The 15425-nt window shown below is 43.2% G+C and overlaps 1 protein-coding gene across 5 annotated transcripts in view; it reads right to left on the reverse strand.

Annotated features, from left to right (window-relative positions):
- Nucleotides 1-14102, reverse strand: part of qki2 (QKI, KH domain containing, RNA binding 2) — a 28065-nt gene extending 13963 nt beyond the window's left edge. For 2 of the 5 annotated variants that reach the window (XM_049563104.1, XM_049563103.1), the window contains exons 1-4: nt 13427-14102; nt 8026-8174; nt 6777-6893; nt 1120-1263 (exon numbers count right to left, since the gene is read on the reverse strand). In XM_049563104.1, the coding sequence (XP_049419061.1) occupies nt 1120-1263; nt 6777-6893; nt 8026-8174; nt 13427-13568 (552 nt within the window). In that variant the 5' untranslated portion in view covers nt 13569-14102. The remainder of the gene's footprint in view (nt 1-1119; nt 1264-6776; nt 6894-8025; nt 8175-13426) is intronic. The other 3 variants (XM_049563106.1, XM_049563105.1, XM_049563107.1) reach the window with 2 other exon arrangements.
- Between the last annotated feature and the right edge of the window lie 1323 nt (nt 14103-15425).

The raw sequence follows: 15425 nt of genomic DNA on the forward strand, positions 1-15425 counted from the left end.
AATATTTCGTATTTCGTATTATTACATCGCCCCTCTTAGCCAGATCAGGCCACATCAGCCCAGGCTGTTCTGACTGAGGTGGCTACATGAGGCCTTTTTATTCTGATTGGGCTGTTATCCTGATTATTGGCGTAATTTTAGGGTCCATGAAAATGAGCTATTGTCTGAAATGGAGCTGACCAGACCTTGTACTCAGCCACTCCACCTCTCAAGACATATTTAACTTCTGAGCTCTGGTTACAGCTCGGTGAAAAGCTCGACTGATTTACAGTCAGAGAGCAAGGTCGGCTGGGTTAAACTAATACACATCATTAACATCACCCTCCGCACACATTCACACTCAGAGATTAACAGGTGTTCAGCTCCTGATTGCCTACAGACACCTCTTACAACCTTTAACTTCAAGGGTTGGCCGATGCTGTGCTGTGATTGGAGCGGAAGTGACGGCTGATTGCCGCAATAGAAACCCCCCTGCTGGTCTTTTCAGTCTACTTCAATTGTTGCAAATAATGCAGGGAGAAAAAAGGAAGGAGCCATGTGATTTTCAAAATATGTGCTTTTGTGCTGTGCGTCAAATGGGATCATTTTGAGTCCTTGTGTCTATACATGCAATGTGTTTCTTATTTGTGGTCATGTTTGTGCATGCATGTGTGTGTGTAGGGGGGGATGTAGGTGGGCTGGAGAATGCAAGAAATGTTGAGGGGTGCAATCAAAATGTCCTCTTGTGTGGACGACAAAAAAAAAAAACGGGGAAAAAGGAATACTGTAGCCAGTAGTTGGGAATGAAGTGAGTTGTGAACGAGTGAAAGGAGTGATGGAGTGGGGAGAACAAGTGAACAGACTCTCCATTCATTCCCTCAGCCTTTCAAACAACCCGGGGTTACCATGGAAACCCCTTTATGCGTGTTCCCTAATTACCCTAACCCCTTACACATACTCTCTCATACACACAGAGACACACACAAAAACACAAAAAAAGACACACACAGTTTTTGGACTGACAATCCCCTTCCCCCTTCCATGCATACCAACACAGTGAACTCTCATCCACTCACACACAGTTCCTCCGTCAGTCCAGACCGTAATATCTGACGCCGAGAGGTTCGGGCTGATACTCACAGCTGGCACCAGAAGTTTCTTGACCTCGTTGATGGCCCGCTGGAGTTTGATCTTGGCCCGGTTGTGTGTGTCCTCCACCGTGATCAGGACGTGGAGGTCCTCGCTGAGGTGCTCCCAGTTGGGCTTCCCTCGGTTCATCTCCTCCTGAAACACAAAAACATTTTTAAGAGCTCTGTTTGAATGCTCCACATAAGCTCGGTCCATTACTGGCTCAGAGGGAACAGGATTTCACTCTTCTTCTTGTTTGGCTCGGCTTTTGGATCGGCCTCAAACTACACACAAACACACTCAAGACTCAAGGTCGTGTAACGCAGCTTTGGGAACGTTATCAGACTCATGAAATAAACATGTTGCTCTTCAAGCGGTTACACAAGTTAGACGTTGCATTTTATTGATTTATTTTATCTATTCCCTTCTTTCTCTCACTGACACTTTAACAAAACCAGTGCTGGAATGTTTAGTCAGTAACTGATATTCTAAAGTTTATCCAAAGACAATCATTTAGTGAGTAAAGCACCAAATACTGATCCTGTTGCTGGTTGTATCTGTTGGTCTCCTTCCCTGTTGGTCACATAACAAACCAGGTGCACATAGTTGCATTTGTCTGTTTTAATAACATAATGTTCCTGATAGTTCTAAAAAATACCAAACACATGATAGATTAGCTGCTTTTGTCTGTTTCAGATGTTTCAGATTATCCAAACATTTTTCCCGCCCTTCACATTTGTTTTAAACTATGTAAAAATGCTTTGTTTAACATGGTTTTCCCACATAATGATTGGAAAAAAAAACTGAAAAGGGGCCTGGACGCTGATCTACTTTTTCCTCCTTCATTGAGAGAATCTGGATCTGGCCTCCGCCCTGCCCACCAGCGCTGGTTGGGTTAGGTTTTGCTTTCAGCTTTCTTCAGTGCTGCTCGAACTAGGTTGACCCATAGATGTATAAAGAGATCTGAATACAGTGTTAGAGATAGGGATGGGCGATATAACGACTGTGTACGGAAAATGTCGGAAAATTACTATTTTTTGTAAGCTGAAACCATTTCCCTCAGTGGAAACGAAGCTAGCCATAAGCTTGTGCTAATAACGTTAGCATGTTATATTTGTTTGGAACACGTGTTTAGTATAAGACAGTTGTTTTGTCAGTGAACCTTGTGAATTGTAATGGAGCTGAATTTTGTAACGTTACCTTTGTTAAATGTTGCTGTTGTCCCTGGCTTCATATGAGTAGATCAAAAGTTCGCTAGCCGCTATGCTAATTTATACAATGTAAAATGCCATAGGATTGTGCTAATAAAGTTAGCATGTTGTATTTGTGGGGAAAATGTGTCTGTGAATGCTGTGAGTTATAGTGAAGCTGATTTGTGTACTTGTGTTTGAAACTGTCTCTATTAAGCCATGTTTAACGTGTATTTAATGTGTGTTTTGAATCAACTAATCTTTATAGCACTTCACAGAAACCTCCGCCGCCGACTACTGTTTTAGAGGTGTAACAGCTGCATATTTTCAAACGTCTTCGCATTTTATCTTTTATCACAGTCTTTTTTAATAAAACTGCTTGTGACGTCTCAAATGTGGCTTTGACTTTCAACTGAAAACATGTTGTCCCTTTCATAGAAAATACCAAGATATATATCGTGTATCGCCAGTCAGCCTGTAAATACCGAGATATGAATATTTGTCCATACGGCCCAGCTCTAGTTTGGCTACAACGAAAATTGGCTTCAAAGCATGGGGCACTTCCTGGGGGCCTGGGTTGACTAGGGAAAGAGCAGTGCGTATCAAGATGGGTAGCGTTAGTTGTTAAAATTTTAAAAATGCTAATGCTAACTCTGCTCTCTGTATTGATACGTTTACAGCTACTCGTGGACAAGAGGCTTGTGCTTGTGACAGCACGAGATGTAAAGGTCAATGACGTCCTCCTAGGCTGAGCTGTAATGTTAGATAGCTCAGTAGTGCTAGGTGAGCTAGCAGCAGACGAACACTTCTTTCTGCATGGTGATACGGTTGACAGGTGTAGTTCAGTAGAAAGAAAATAGTTCCTACAATAAACTCGGCAACTCATACCACAACAATCTGATAAATAGCTCTACAGATGAGAAGAGAAATTTGTGTTTTTTGTTTGGGAGTGAACTGTCCTTTTCACAAACTACTTCCTGTTTCTTTAGCCTGTACAAAAAACAAAGTGTATAAATGACAAACTGTGGTTTTGGGAGGTTCAGCTGCCAGTATGCTTCTTTATAAGTGGTTGTTGGATGGTTGAAAAGCTTCGGAAACCACTCCACCCACACTTTTCCAACGTCAGATTAGGAGCTAACTTTCCGAAACAATTTGACATTCTCACCCACTCCATGCTGTGATTGGCCAGCTGTCTGGAGGTGAGGAAGTAAACATTTCTTTAGCTCTTCGACTGAACGACTGAGTGCAACACTGCGAATCTTCCAGGAAAGACTGTCTGACAACTTTCAATTTCCAGATTTTAATTTTCCATAGCCAGACAACATGCTCTACGAACTACTTCTCCATAACCTGACCTTTATGTGTTGGAACTACATCTTGGCTGGGCGCAGGGACTTCCTAGCCAGACCAGCTGCTTCCCCCTGTTTCCAGTCTTTATGCTAAGCTAAGCTAACCACTTCCTCCTGGCTGCTGCTTCATATTTAATGGACAGTCATGAGAGTGGTATTGATCTTCTTGTCTAACTCTTGACAAGAAAGCAAATACAAGTGTTTCCCAAAATGTGGAACCCTTCCTTTCAGTGCAGCGTCACATTTTACAGCTAATGAAAATAACTGATAGTTTGAGCCTGGGTTCAAACTTGAAATCATGAAGCCCTCTGTCTCAGTCCTGCCTGCTGGGACATTGTATCCTCTGTGGATGTTTTGTCAAGTGAGATGTATCATTTTGAAAAACACCAAAAGTCAACATCTTTCTCTCTTCTCCCCCGCTGCCTCCCACTGTGTCTCTGTTTTCCTTCCTCTCCGTCTCTGTGTGTGTCTCTGTCTCTCTGAGGGGCGTGCGGGGTAGGGAATGTTCTGGAGAGACACAGAGAGAGACACAGAGAGAGAGAGAGAGAGAGAGAGAGAGAGAGAGAGGGGAGGGGGTGGAATGCTGGACTTGCTCCACCTGCCGTTTGGAAAGCTTGAGCCGACTCCGTCCAACAGCAGACACCAGGGGAGAGGAAGGGGGAACAGATGGACCGAACACCAGGACAGAAAAACTGACTCTGAGAGGAGGGATGGATAGATACTGTAGACAGAGAGATAGATAGATGGATAGATAGATAGATATATGGACAGATAGATGGATAGATATATAGATACTGTAGACAGACAGACAGACAGATAGACAGATACATAGATAGATAGAGTGGGAACTGGTGCGTTCATGTGTTTGCAGCCAGCTCTCAGGAGTTTGATGTCGCAGCACTCACACTATTTCTCAGCCAGAGGGAAACATTAGTATTGAAGTCTATGACTTGCTTTTTGCAGCATGGATGTTTTTGTGTCCGGTTCAGCTGTTTCTTGTATTTCTTGGATTTTCATTCTATCCCTGTGAAATGCTTTGTTTTCAGTGCATAAAAGGACCACAGCCTTAAACAGGTTTTTGCATATTTCAGTCTTTTACATTTATGACTGTATGTTTCTCGGCCTGCAGGCTGCTATGGGATTCCATTCATGCCAAAGCTGCTGGAAGTCCTCTCAAATGCACGTGAACATCATGTCCTCATTTTTATTGTTTTGTTATTGCAGAGTAGTGTTGCATAGGGTTGCTTGTTTATGGAAAAAATCATAATCCCAATAATACTGACGGAATTACTTATTAACTTTGGAACCATGATGCATTTATTGAACTTTAAAAGAACTTTTTAACAGTGGATTTTCTTGATCTTTTAATATGGTTCAACTGAAAAACAAAGAAATAAAAAATAAAAATACACAGATAAATAAACATTTCTACTTTTCCCCTGATGGTGTGAATAAGTTTGTCACAATTACAGTTTCAATGCAGAAATCAAGTCACCAAAAGGGTCTAGAAAGTCACTAAATCGAGCAAGATAGTCACCAAGTTGGCGACACTGAGCACGCCGAGGTTATGGAAAGGGGTGGCACAAAAACTGTAACTCGATAATCTTGTTTTCATAATCGTTGGAAGCCAAAAACATAACTGAAAATAAAATTCAATTAATCGCCCAGCCCTAGTATTGTATCTCTAAGTGAGATCAGTTTCAGGCACATCAAGGGTGTAACTTTGACTTGAGTAAAATTAAACATAATTTGCAGTCTCACTGATTAACTGCTGAAATAACTTTGAATCAATGGCTGATCAGATGTTGGGCAAAGTCAAAAAGCAATTTGAAGGAATAGTTTGACATTTTGTGAGATACACTTTCTTGCTTTCCTTCAGAGAGTTAGATGACAAAGTTCAAACCACTCTCATGTGTGTATGACAAATTTGAACCCAGAGCCAGAGTTATCTTAGCTTAGCATACAGACTGGAAACAGAGGGAAACAGGAAGCATAGCTCTGTCTCAAGGTAACAAAACCAACCTACCAGCATCTCTAAGGATCACTAATTACTCACTCATTAACGCTCTATAGCTCATTCATTTATATCTGTGCAAATGCTGTGATATAAAAACAACAAATTACAGTTTTAAGAGGGTTATGTGAGGGATTATTTCTTGGCCGGGAGCAGTGACCTCCCTGAGTCTCTGGTTATGACAAGACTTCACAGATTTGGTTTCCTTCAAACAAATCCAGGCTAGCTGTTTATGTATGTGCCGTATTTCCAGTTAGCATGCTACGCTAAGCTAACTGTCTCCTGGCTCTAGCTACATATGTACATGTAACTACACATCACAGCTACGCAGACCTCCTGTCTATTTCTGTAAGCTGAAAGCATTTCCCTCAGTGGAAACAAAGCTTTAATTTACTTTAATTTCACAAATAAGAAACAATAAATTGTGAAGACAATAAAGCCTCCACAAAAATAGCATTTTAAGTCTTGTGTATGATTTATCCTGGCTTCATATGAGCAGAGGAAATCTCCACTCGTCGCTAAGCTAATTTATACAGTGTAAAATGCCATAGGCTTGTGTTAATAACGTTAGCATGTTGTATTTGTTTGGAAAACGTGTTTAGTATAAGACAGTTGTTTTGTCAGTGAACCTTGTGAGTTGTGATGGAGCTGAATTTTGTAACGTTACTTTTGTTAAATGTTGCTGTTGTCCCTGGCTTCATATGAGAAGAGAATAAAGTCCGCTAGCTGCTAGGCTAATTTATACACTGTATAATGCCATAGGCTTGTGCTAATGACATTAGCATGTTGTATTTGTGGGGAAAATGTGTCCAGATAAAGACAAGTGTTTGTCTGTGAATGCTGTGAGTTATAGTGAAGCCGATTTGTGTACTTGTGTTTGAAACTGTCTCTATCAAGCCATGTTTAATGTGTGTTTAATGTGTGTTTTGAATCAACTAAACTTTACAGCAACTGTGAAATAACAACATTTCACAAAACATGGTGTGTTTTGTGAAATGCTGTTGTGTTTTGACCCTCAGGACCACCATAGCAAGAAAGCAAGAATTTAAACTTTCCGACAGTGGAGGTATATACACTATCTTGCGTGTGTATAAGTGTGCTTCTAGTTGTGTGTACCTTCTTCTTGTCTCTCATGGAGCCCTTTCCTCGCACCATAATCTTGCAGCCGGTCTCTGCCTCCAGTTGTTTGGCCGTCAGTCCACGTGGGCCCAGGATCCTCCCTACAAAGTTAAACTACACAAAAGAGCAAAAGACACATTGATCTTAAAATAAAAAAAAAAAAAAAACAGGCCATAGGCAAGAGAAAGACACGTTTTGCATCATAGATTGTCTTTTTACAATGTGTGTGTGTATTTGCATGTGCTGCCAGCGAGTGTTTGTGCATCTGTGATGTGTTACTAAGAGAGACAGAAATAGCTCATTATATGGGTGCTGGCTGGTGCTGGTGGCATAACAGGACAGCGCCGTTCTCTTAACCTTATCTGTCACCAAGACTGAGTGATTAACTAGACAGCTGCCCCCCTGTATGTATGTGTGTGTGTGTGTGTGTGGTTGTTTCTTTGCCACTGTCCCTCTGTCTCTCTCTGCCATTTGTGTCTCCGAACATTCGTCTAGCCTCTTCCTACTTTTCAAAACTCCACTGAAGTTTAACCGAATGTTCGCTTCAGTTGCGACATATTCGCTCAGGCCTGTGTGATGACCCTCGACACACACACACAAATCCAGATAGAGGAACTGCTCTCTAAATTTAACCTTGATCTCAACCGTTTTCCAGTGTGTGTGTGTCCTGTTAGCCTCCTGTCATGTGAGTGAGGACAGCCTGTCATTGTATTCGGTGATTGGCGAGCTGATGCGTGGAGAAAATCATGTGAGCACATTCAATCTGGATCAACGCAACTCATATTGAAGTGCTTAAGTGTACTTGGCGTGAGCAGGGACGTATTAGTCTTGTCACTGTGGTGCACTTGTCTTTATATTTGGGGGAAAGATTTAATCCACATCTTTTAAGATCTTATTAATATTTACGGTGTGATCGTAAAGCTAGAAATTGTGCTGCAGTGAGGGCAGGTTGCCTTTTTGAGTAAACAAATCCTAAAATATTACTGTAAATTATTAATTTTCATCTCATTGGAAGCAGCGGCCAGAATTCATAATTGATCTATTTTAAGTCTCAATTACATCATCGGGAGTGAGCAGAAATGAGCTCACAATGAAATCAGCTTTTAGATAAAATGTAAAGCTATGATTTAAGGTCTCACTGACTCTCTGGCAGCCTATCTGTAACTGAGAGGGGATTAGGTGACCTGATAAAGTAAACAGAGACTCCTCTCAAAAGGTCAGAGGTCATGGATTTGTCCACACTCACGTCAGGGTACTCTTTGACAGGCACGTAGAGCTTCTCCTGCAGCTGAGCCACAGGGCCGATGGCTTCGGGAAGCTCCTCCATGTCCCGCCCGTTGAACATGCCGCCATTCACCGTGTCATTGTACATGTCTTTGCGTACCCTGCCGATTTCTGGGGGACAGAAAGAGTTTGAGTTAAGCACATTTAAAGGAGGACGTCTGTGAAACTGTCAATGGGTGACCACAAGTGTCACGTTTCTTCAGGCCGTCCATATCTGAGGACGGTGACTCACTGTCACCAGAATTACAGGAGGCTCTGAGTGTGACAGCAGACAGAGAGACAGACAGGGGGGCAGGGAGACAGTCACAAGCATTCTGCACCACAATGTAGAATTTAACTGCTGAACAATTTGCAATCAGGCCTCCTCTATTGCTGACAATTTCTTTCTTTCTACTCTTTCTACTCTCTTCTTGAACACACACACACACACACACACACACACACACGAAATACATGCCAGTGGGGGGTCACAACGACCTGCTCTACCCATCAGTGTTTATAAGGTTAGCTAGTTTGGTATAGTTATTCAACAGTCCCGTTTACGAGCCATTGAAATTCTCACACAACAATACGGCTGCAACTCGTCGGCTGATTACTGTCAAACTATTTTGCTGATTATCAATAAATCTACTGGTCTATAAAATGTGAAGTAAAATGTTTACTATGGTTGTGTGGCACTGCTCAGGTTAATCCCTTTCCAAAACATCAACAGATACACAAAGACAATGAATGACATAGAACTTTTATCCGGTCTAAAATACTGACAGTTAAGTGCTGACAGTTTATTGACAGATAATCTTACACTCAGGCCCCCAGAAAAGCAGCTCAGCCTTGCTTCTAATTTCTCCCAGTGGCCACTCACAGTATCACTGCCGAAAAAATTCCCTACAGCCCACAGACCACCATTATGAGAGAGACGTCTGTAAAACTGCTGACAGGACACCTCGAACTGCCAACAAGGTCAACTTTTTCTACTATGTATTTTTGATGCATTGTAGTTTTATATTTGTCACATTTTCCTCAAGCTGAGAATTTTTTAAAAAAAATCTGTGTCATCATCACAATGTAAAGTCTAGGAGCCAAGCAGGAGCTCATGGGCGGGGCCAGCGGGAGAAACACTACTGCGCAGTGGGCCGTGTACTGCATAACAGGGAAGCTAGAAATTTCTTTTTGGCGTATGCACCAGGCGAGAAACTCCACTGAAGGTAGCAGTAGTTAGCGCCATCTTGGGTTCCGCTATCTTGGTATTATTATACATCTACGGATTACACTATTTACCAGATATCAAATCATTTTCGCTGCTCTGAGGTCCTGGTTATATGTCAACAATTTCAACCAAAAACGGAAAAGTTTAGTTGCTTTTTGGCTAAGCGTTTACATATCAGCTGTGTTTTGGGTGCGTGAAAACGCAACATTTTGAGTGCAATTTTTTGGAAACGACACCGTCTCCGTTGTCATGTAAACTTCCTCTGAAAAAGGAGACTTTTGGCACACGTGCATTACGGTTCCAGTCGTTAGGCATGCGCAGTAGCGGACCATCACAACAACAATGGCGGACTCCCAAGCTCTGTTTGTGCTGCTCACCCTGTTGAATTTATCAACACTTCTCCAGCAAAGTGTAGATTTGCTGTAGCAACTCCACCTCGTCATCCGTCCAGACAAACGTTCATGCAGTTGCCATTTTGTTTGTTTATACATCGCCGCTCTGTAGAAGGAAGCGCATGTGCGCAGGCGTGTTGTTTTATTACAAAGTCACACCGCTATCTACTGGCCTGGAAATGTATACTACAGCGTTTTTGGTCATTTTTGCGGATCCGTGTGCACGGCGATTGTTGTCAAAACGTTGTCGTCTGAACGTGGAACTTTTTTCAAAACGAGAATGAGAAATGATTCTGTTTTCAGCAGATTGTTTTCATGTAAACATGGCCTAAAACAGCCGTTTCCGGTGGCTGCAAAGCGCAACTTGCTGGCTACTGTTTTAGGACGACATAGAAAAATTGGTTTCCAGGAAAACTGCTGTTTGATCCAGGTGTGAAACTATTTCTAAATTAAGTTGTATCAGATAAATGCACAGATTTGCGTACTCGCTGATACTTGATACAGCAGTATCTGAGGCATTTCTGATACTGGTATCAGTCATGGAACAACTCTACGAAAAATCATGATGAGTCCTTGTGATAACTTAAAATGTCATTTTTTGACTGACCAAGATCAAGATTCAAGACTTACTTTAATATCCAACAATGAAGGAAATTTAATTTGGGCTTCCACTCATGCTACATTCATTAAACACATTCCACATACGCACAACACAAGGGTAAAACAGCTACAATCAACAGTCCCACACTCAAAGATATTCAGTTTACAAGGATATAAAACAGAGAGAAGCACACTGAAGAAGCTGCAAACACCAAACTGTTTGCACTTTTGATTAAAAACAACTTAAAATGTCAATATTTTGCCTGAGGTTTGGTGAGAAGCACCATCATAAATAAGACTATGTTTGTCTGCCTGTCTGCTTGTTTAGTGTTGTCTCAATGACCAGTGCGGGCATCTGATGCCTCTGTAATGACACGCTAGCATAATAATAACCGACTACTGCACTACACAAACACATATGCAACACATACACACAGACCCTCGCCTTGAACTCACAAACACACACACACGGCGGAATAACTGCCTCGAGGCACAAATATCATCTGACCTAAGCAGGCTGACAGGCATGTCTCCCTGCTCTGAGAGTGATAAGTCTGACCATAATAACTACAGTCGGATGCTATAATTACAGCCGCAGCTTCAGCGACAATGATGATCCTCTAATAACCCATTCTGACCTGTTACAGACCTAAAGTGACAATTAAAAAAACACATACACGCACAAACAAATCTGCACAGACATGCAGGACTTTTGTCACACTTCAGTTGCAACAGGGAGGAAAATGAGAAGTGAAAGAAGAACAAGAGAGTCAAAGGAGAGATAGTTAAAGGGGGGAGCAGTGGCAGGCCTTATCTTAACACTTCAACCTGTCATTGGTTTATATATAGACTGAACTCTATCGCAGTGCTTCCAAATATGCCACAAACATGCACCCTGACAATATGTGTGACTGGCAGGCTTTCTTATTACCCTGCACAAACTTTTTTGGGACCGTGCCCTTGTCCACATTGCTCAGGCAGAAGACACAGCCAGGCCGAAAATGAGCACGGTACAATGCCTTTCATTCTAACCGAGGGTGTCACATTATCATGTGTGAGGGATGAATGCGCTCGGCTGTCAGTCCTCAACATGAACACGACTGGAGATGTTAAGTTGACCTGTTTGTCAGGCTGTAGAGGTCGTCTGGTATGAGAGCAACCTTGCTGCGTCATGAGGCTTGTCACAGAGCACAAAGTCAAGACCTCGGTGATCCTGATGAGCAACAGCAGTAGCAACAACCAGGCCTTGGTAGCTTGTAGCCGCTGACACTCGAGACAGATAAGACGCCACATTTTAAAGATTTTAAAGCGTTTGTTGCAAGTGATGTGACGCTGTTTCTGAACTGCTTGCAACAAAATGTTAGGTGTCAACAAGTGCGTTGATTAGTTGTACAGACAGCATGTAAGTAGCCTCAAATCAAATATTTTATGCAGTGGCATGCTCTCGTTCCTGCTCAGGGATGGGCTGCAGCATTCACATAAGCCTGCGCATTAGGTCACTGGGAAAGACTAACAACTGTCTGTTTGTTCCCATCACCAACTGCCCGTGTGTGTGTGTGTGTGTGTGTGTGAGGGAAAGAGAGAGAAAGACAAAGTGCTCATCTGCTGCTCCCAACAAATTAAAAATGTGACTTAAGGGAAAGTACACATCCTATTAACACGTTAATTTTGAATTTACAACCACAGCTCTATGAGGCAACCCAAATACATTGTAAAATGTTAAGTAGTTTCTCATGAGCATAGGCATACATTTTTAAGGAGGACTAAGGGCACACATTCCCCTCAACATTTAGAATAATCCATTTATCAACCTAAAAACACTGACAAAAGTTATGTATCTTTTCATGAGCACGGGTGTAGATGTTTAAGGGGGACTGAGGGCACACACGTCCCCCTCAACATTTGGAATATGTCCATTTATCAACCTAAAAACACTGACAAATGTTAAGTAGTTTTCATGAGCATGGTTGTAGATTTTCAAGGGGGACGTAGGGCGCACTTGCCCCTCAATATTGAGAATAAGTTGCATTTATCACCCTAAAAACATTGTAAAACGTTAAGTAGGTTTTCATGAGCATGGGCGTACATTTCTGATGGGGGCTAAGGGCACACGGTCCCCTCAATATTTAGAATAAGTCCATTTATCAATCTAAAAACACTGTAAAATGTTAAGTAGTTTTTCAAAAGCATGGGCGTAGATTTTCAAGGGGGGCTAAGGGCACACGGCCCCCTCAGTATTAAGAATAAGTCTATTTATCAACCTAAATACTTTTAAAATGTTAAGTTTGTCATGAGCATAGGCGTACATCTTTAAAGGGGACTAAGGGCACACAGCCCCCTCAATATTAAGAATAAGTCCATTTATCAATCTAAATAAACTGTAAAATGTTAAGTAGTTTTTCATGAGTATGGGCATAGATTTTAAGGCGGACTAAGGGTTCACGGCCCCCTCAACATTTAGGATAAGTCCATTTATCAACCTAAAAACATCGTAAAACATTAAGTAGTTTTTCATGAGCTTGGGGGTACATCTTTAAGGGGGACTAAGGGCACACGGCCCCCTCAACATTTAGGATAAGTCCATTTATCAATCTGTACATTGGAAAACGTTAAGTAGTTTTTCATGAGCATGGGCGTACATCTTTAAGGCGGACTAAGGGCTCATGTCCCCCTCAACATTTAGAATAAGTCCATTTTATCAACCTAAATACAACGTAAAATGTTAAGTAGTTTTTCATGAGCATGGGCGTTTTTAACACAGCCCCCTTAACATTTAGAATAAGTGCATTTGTCCCCCACTATTAAATAAAAAAATGACTAAATTAAAGACATTTCCACCTTAAATTAAAAGAAAGGGCACAGAGTAGTCAACAGAATGTAAGAAATGAAGTGTCTGAAGCTTCATATGTCCCTCCAGTGATGAAACACAATCTACGCCCTTGATCATGAGCATCTCTCAGGGTTGGATGGATGACATTTGTTTCCCAGGAGCCAGGCAGGAATTCAAGCACTTGATGACTTCACAGTAAGTCAATAACGGTCACTTTTATGACAAACACTGGCCATTAAACGAGCCAAGAAAAGGTAGTTTTCTCAGTAGTGTGAGAGGTGGATAAAGTCTCTAATGAAGGGGGCTAAACCTCCCCACACAGAAGCCGAGTTACCTTCATCCAGCAGCCGCTCCAGATGCGTGAAGATGCCGCTGAAGTTGGGCAGGGAGCTCATCACCTTCCTGTCGTTCATCAGCTGCATGAGATAGTCCGGGTTGGACTTGGGTCTCTCCTTCACCTCTGTCTCCCCGACCATGGCTTCAGCTTCGACAGTAAAGTGACCTAGCTAGTTTTTAGAAACTTGTGGGGGAAAGCCACAAAAAAAAAACAACCACACACGCCCCGACAAGCGATGCGAGGACCCCAGGGGTTTCCACCGACCCGCTGACCGCCTACCTCTGTGTGTGTGTGTGTGTGTGTGTGTGTGTGTGTGTGTGTGTGTGTGTGTGTTAGCTAACTCAAACCTCAGCTCCGGTTAAATCGACTGTCCCTCGGTTAACGTTTCGTGTGTGTCGCCCTCCTCTCTTCCAAACGGTTCCCCCCCTGTGTCCGACTCTCTCCAGAGTTTAAAAAAGTTCCTTTCTGGGGGGACTTTGGCTCTTTCTGACACTTTCACGGACTCCACGCGCTTCTGTAACGGCTAAAATAAAATCTCTACCATCAACTGGTGTCCTCCGCCCCGGCTGCTCCGCTGGTGTCCGCCCGGTGTGTCGGTATTCTGCAGCGGGGCTCGGCTCCCTATCATATGATTACAGTACAGCAGCAGCACGAGTGGGCTGTCGGGGGCGCGCCGCGCGTCGCCGCTGTCACTGGGAGGGGAGGAGGCTCGTGCTCGTGCCCTCAGAGCCCCCGCCCCGCCTCTCTGACTCTCAGTCGCTCCCACGCGCACAGGCACGCACGCACACACCCTGAGCCCAGCGTGTAACAATAACACAGCTCTCTACATAGGTATGCACACCTGTTACTGTCCATCACCTGTCCTGTGACGTGTGTGTCCAGGTGCCCTAAAGAACAAGTTCTCAAGTTCTTGTACTTTACTTTACTATTTCCATTTATGCAGTTTTAGCCTTTAATAATGGCAGAAAAATACTAAATATGCTAAATATATAGTTAAAATCTTTGGAGCAAAATCAGCAACTGACAGCTGGCCGTTTGGTCATGGATTTTCAACGTCCGGATATGACGTGCAAGGTACCCTGGCTGCATTGGTTGTTGACATTCTGGGACTCTGTGCCTGTTACATGCATTGTCTTATTTCAAAATAAACTTCTGTTTTCACAGGGAATTAAACGTTTACATACAGTCTCTTTCAAAATAAAAGCACTATGTCGGTACAACAAAAGCAAGTGGTTAAGCTTAGAAAAAAGAACAGGGTTTGGCTTTAGAATCTTACGCCGGATTTCCATTGGATGCGTTTCCGTTGCAGAACGGCAGCGCTGGTTATCCGCTGTGTGCTCCGTCGTCCGTCAATACCCATCAGCTGCGTTTGCTGTGCGGTGCGGTGCAGCTCCGCCGGAAGACATCTCGGTGCACTGCCATGATTAATATCTCCTCGTCCATGGTGTTCACAGGGTGAAATGACGTCTGTTGACTTCAGGCCTGCCTCTGCCCATTATGACATTTTCAAGGTGTAGTGCAGGGAAATATGATCCGCCGTGAACACTATGTATTTTATTTTGAAAATTAACCAGATGTTTTAATGTGTTTCTGTGCACGACTTCCTGCCCCGCACGATCTGCTCTGTGCTGAATTGTTGCGTTGGGCTCCGGCGTCCGGCAAAAATAGAAGTCCTGCGTATCTGTTGGGGAGGGCTCTGGAGTGCCGGAGCTGAGACGGAGCCGGAACGCTTCACAGCCGCAGCCGGTGGAAACACACACATTGACTAGAATGGAATCCTATCGGCTCCGCTGCCGTGTCGGAGCGCAGACGCAACCAACACGCATCTGGTGGAAATTGGCCTTTACTCTTCCGGGTGAAGGTCAGTGTTTGTTGGACCCATCCACCACCACTCCCGCCCAACCCGGGCAGACATTCGCAGCTTTGCGTCCTTGCGTCTCCCCTGACACCTCTGAGCGCTGTTGAACTGTAACGGCAACCAGTCGCGTATCATGGC

The sequence above is a fragment of the Epinephelus fuscoguttatus genome, linkage group LG20 (genome assembly GCF_011397635.1).
Source record: "Epinephelus fuscoguttatus linkage group LG20, E.fuscoguttatus.final_Chr_v1".
NCBI lineage: Eukaryota > Metazoa > Chordata > Actinopteri > Perciformes > Serranidae > Epinephelus > Epinephelus fuscoguttatus.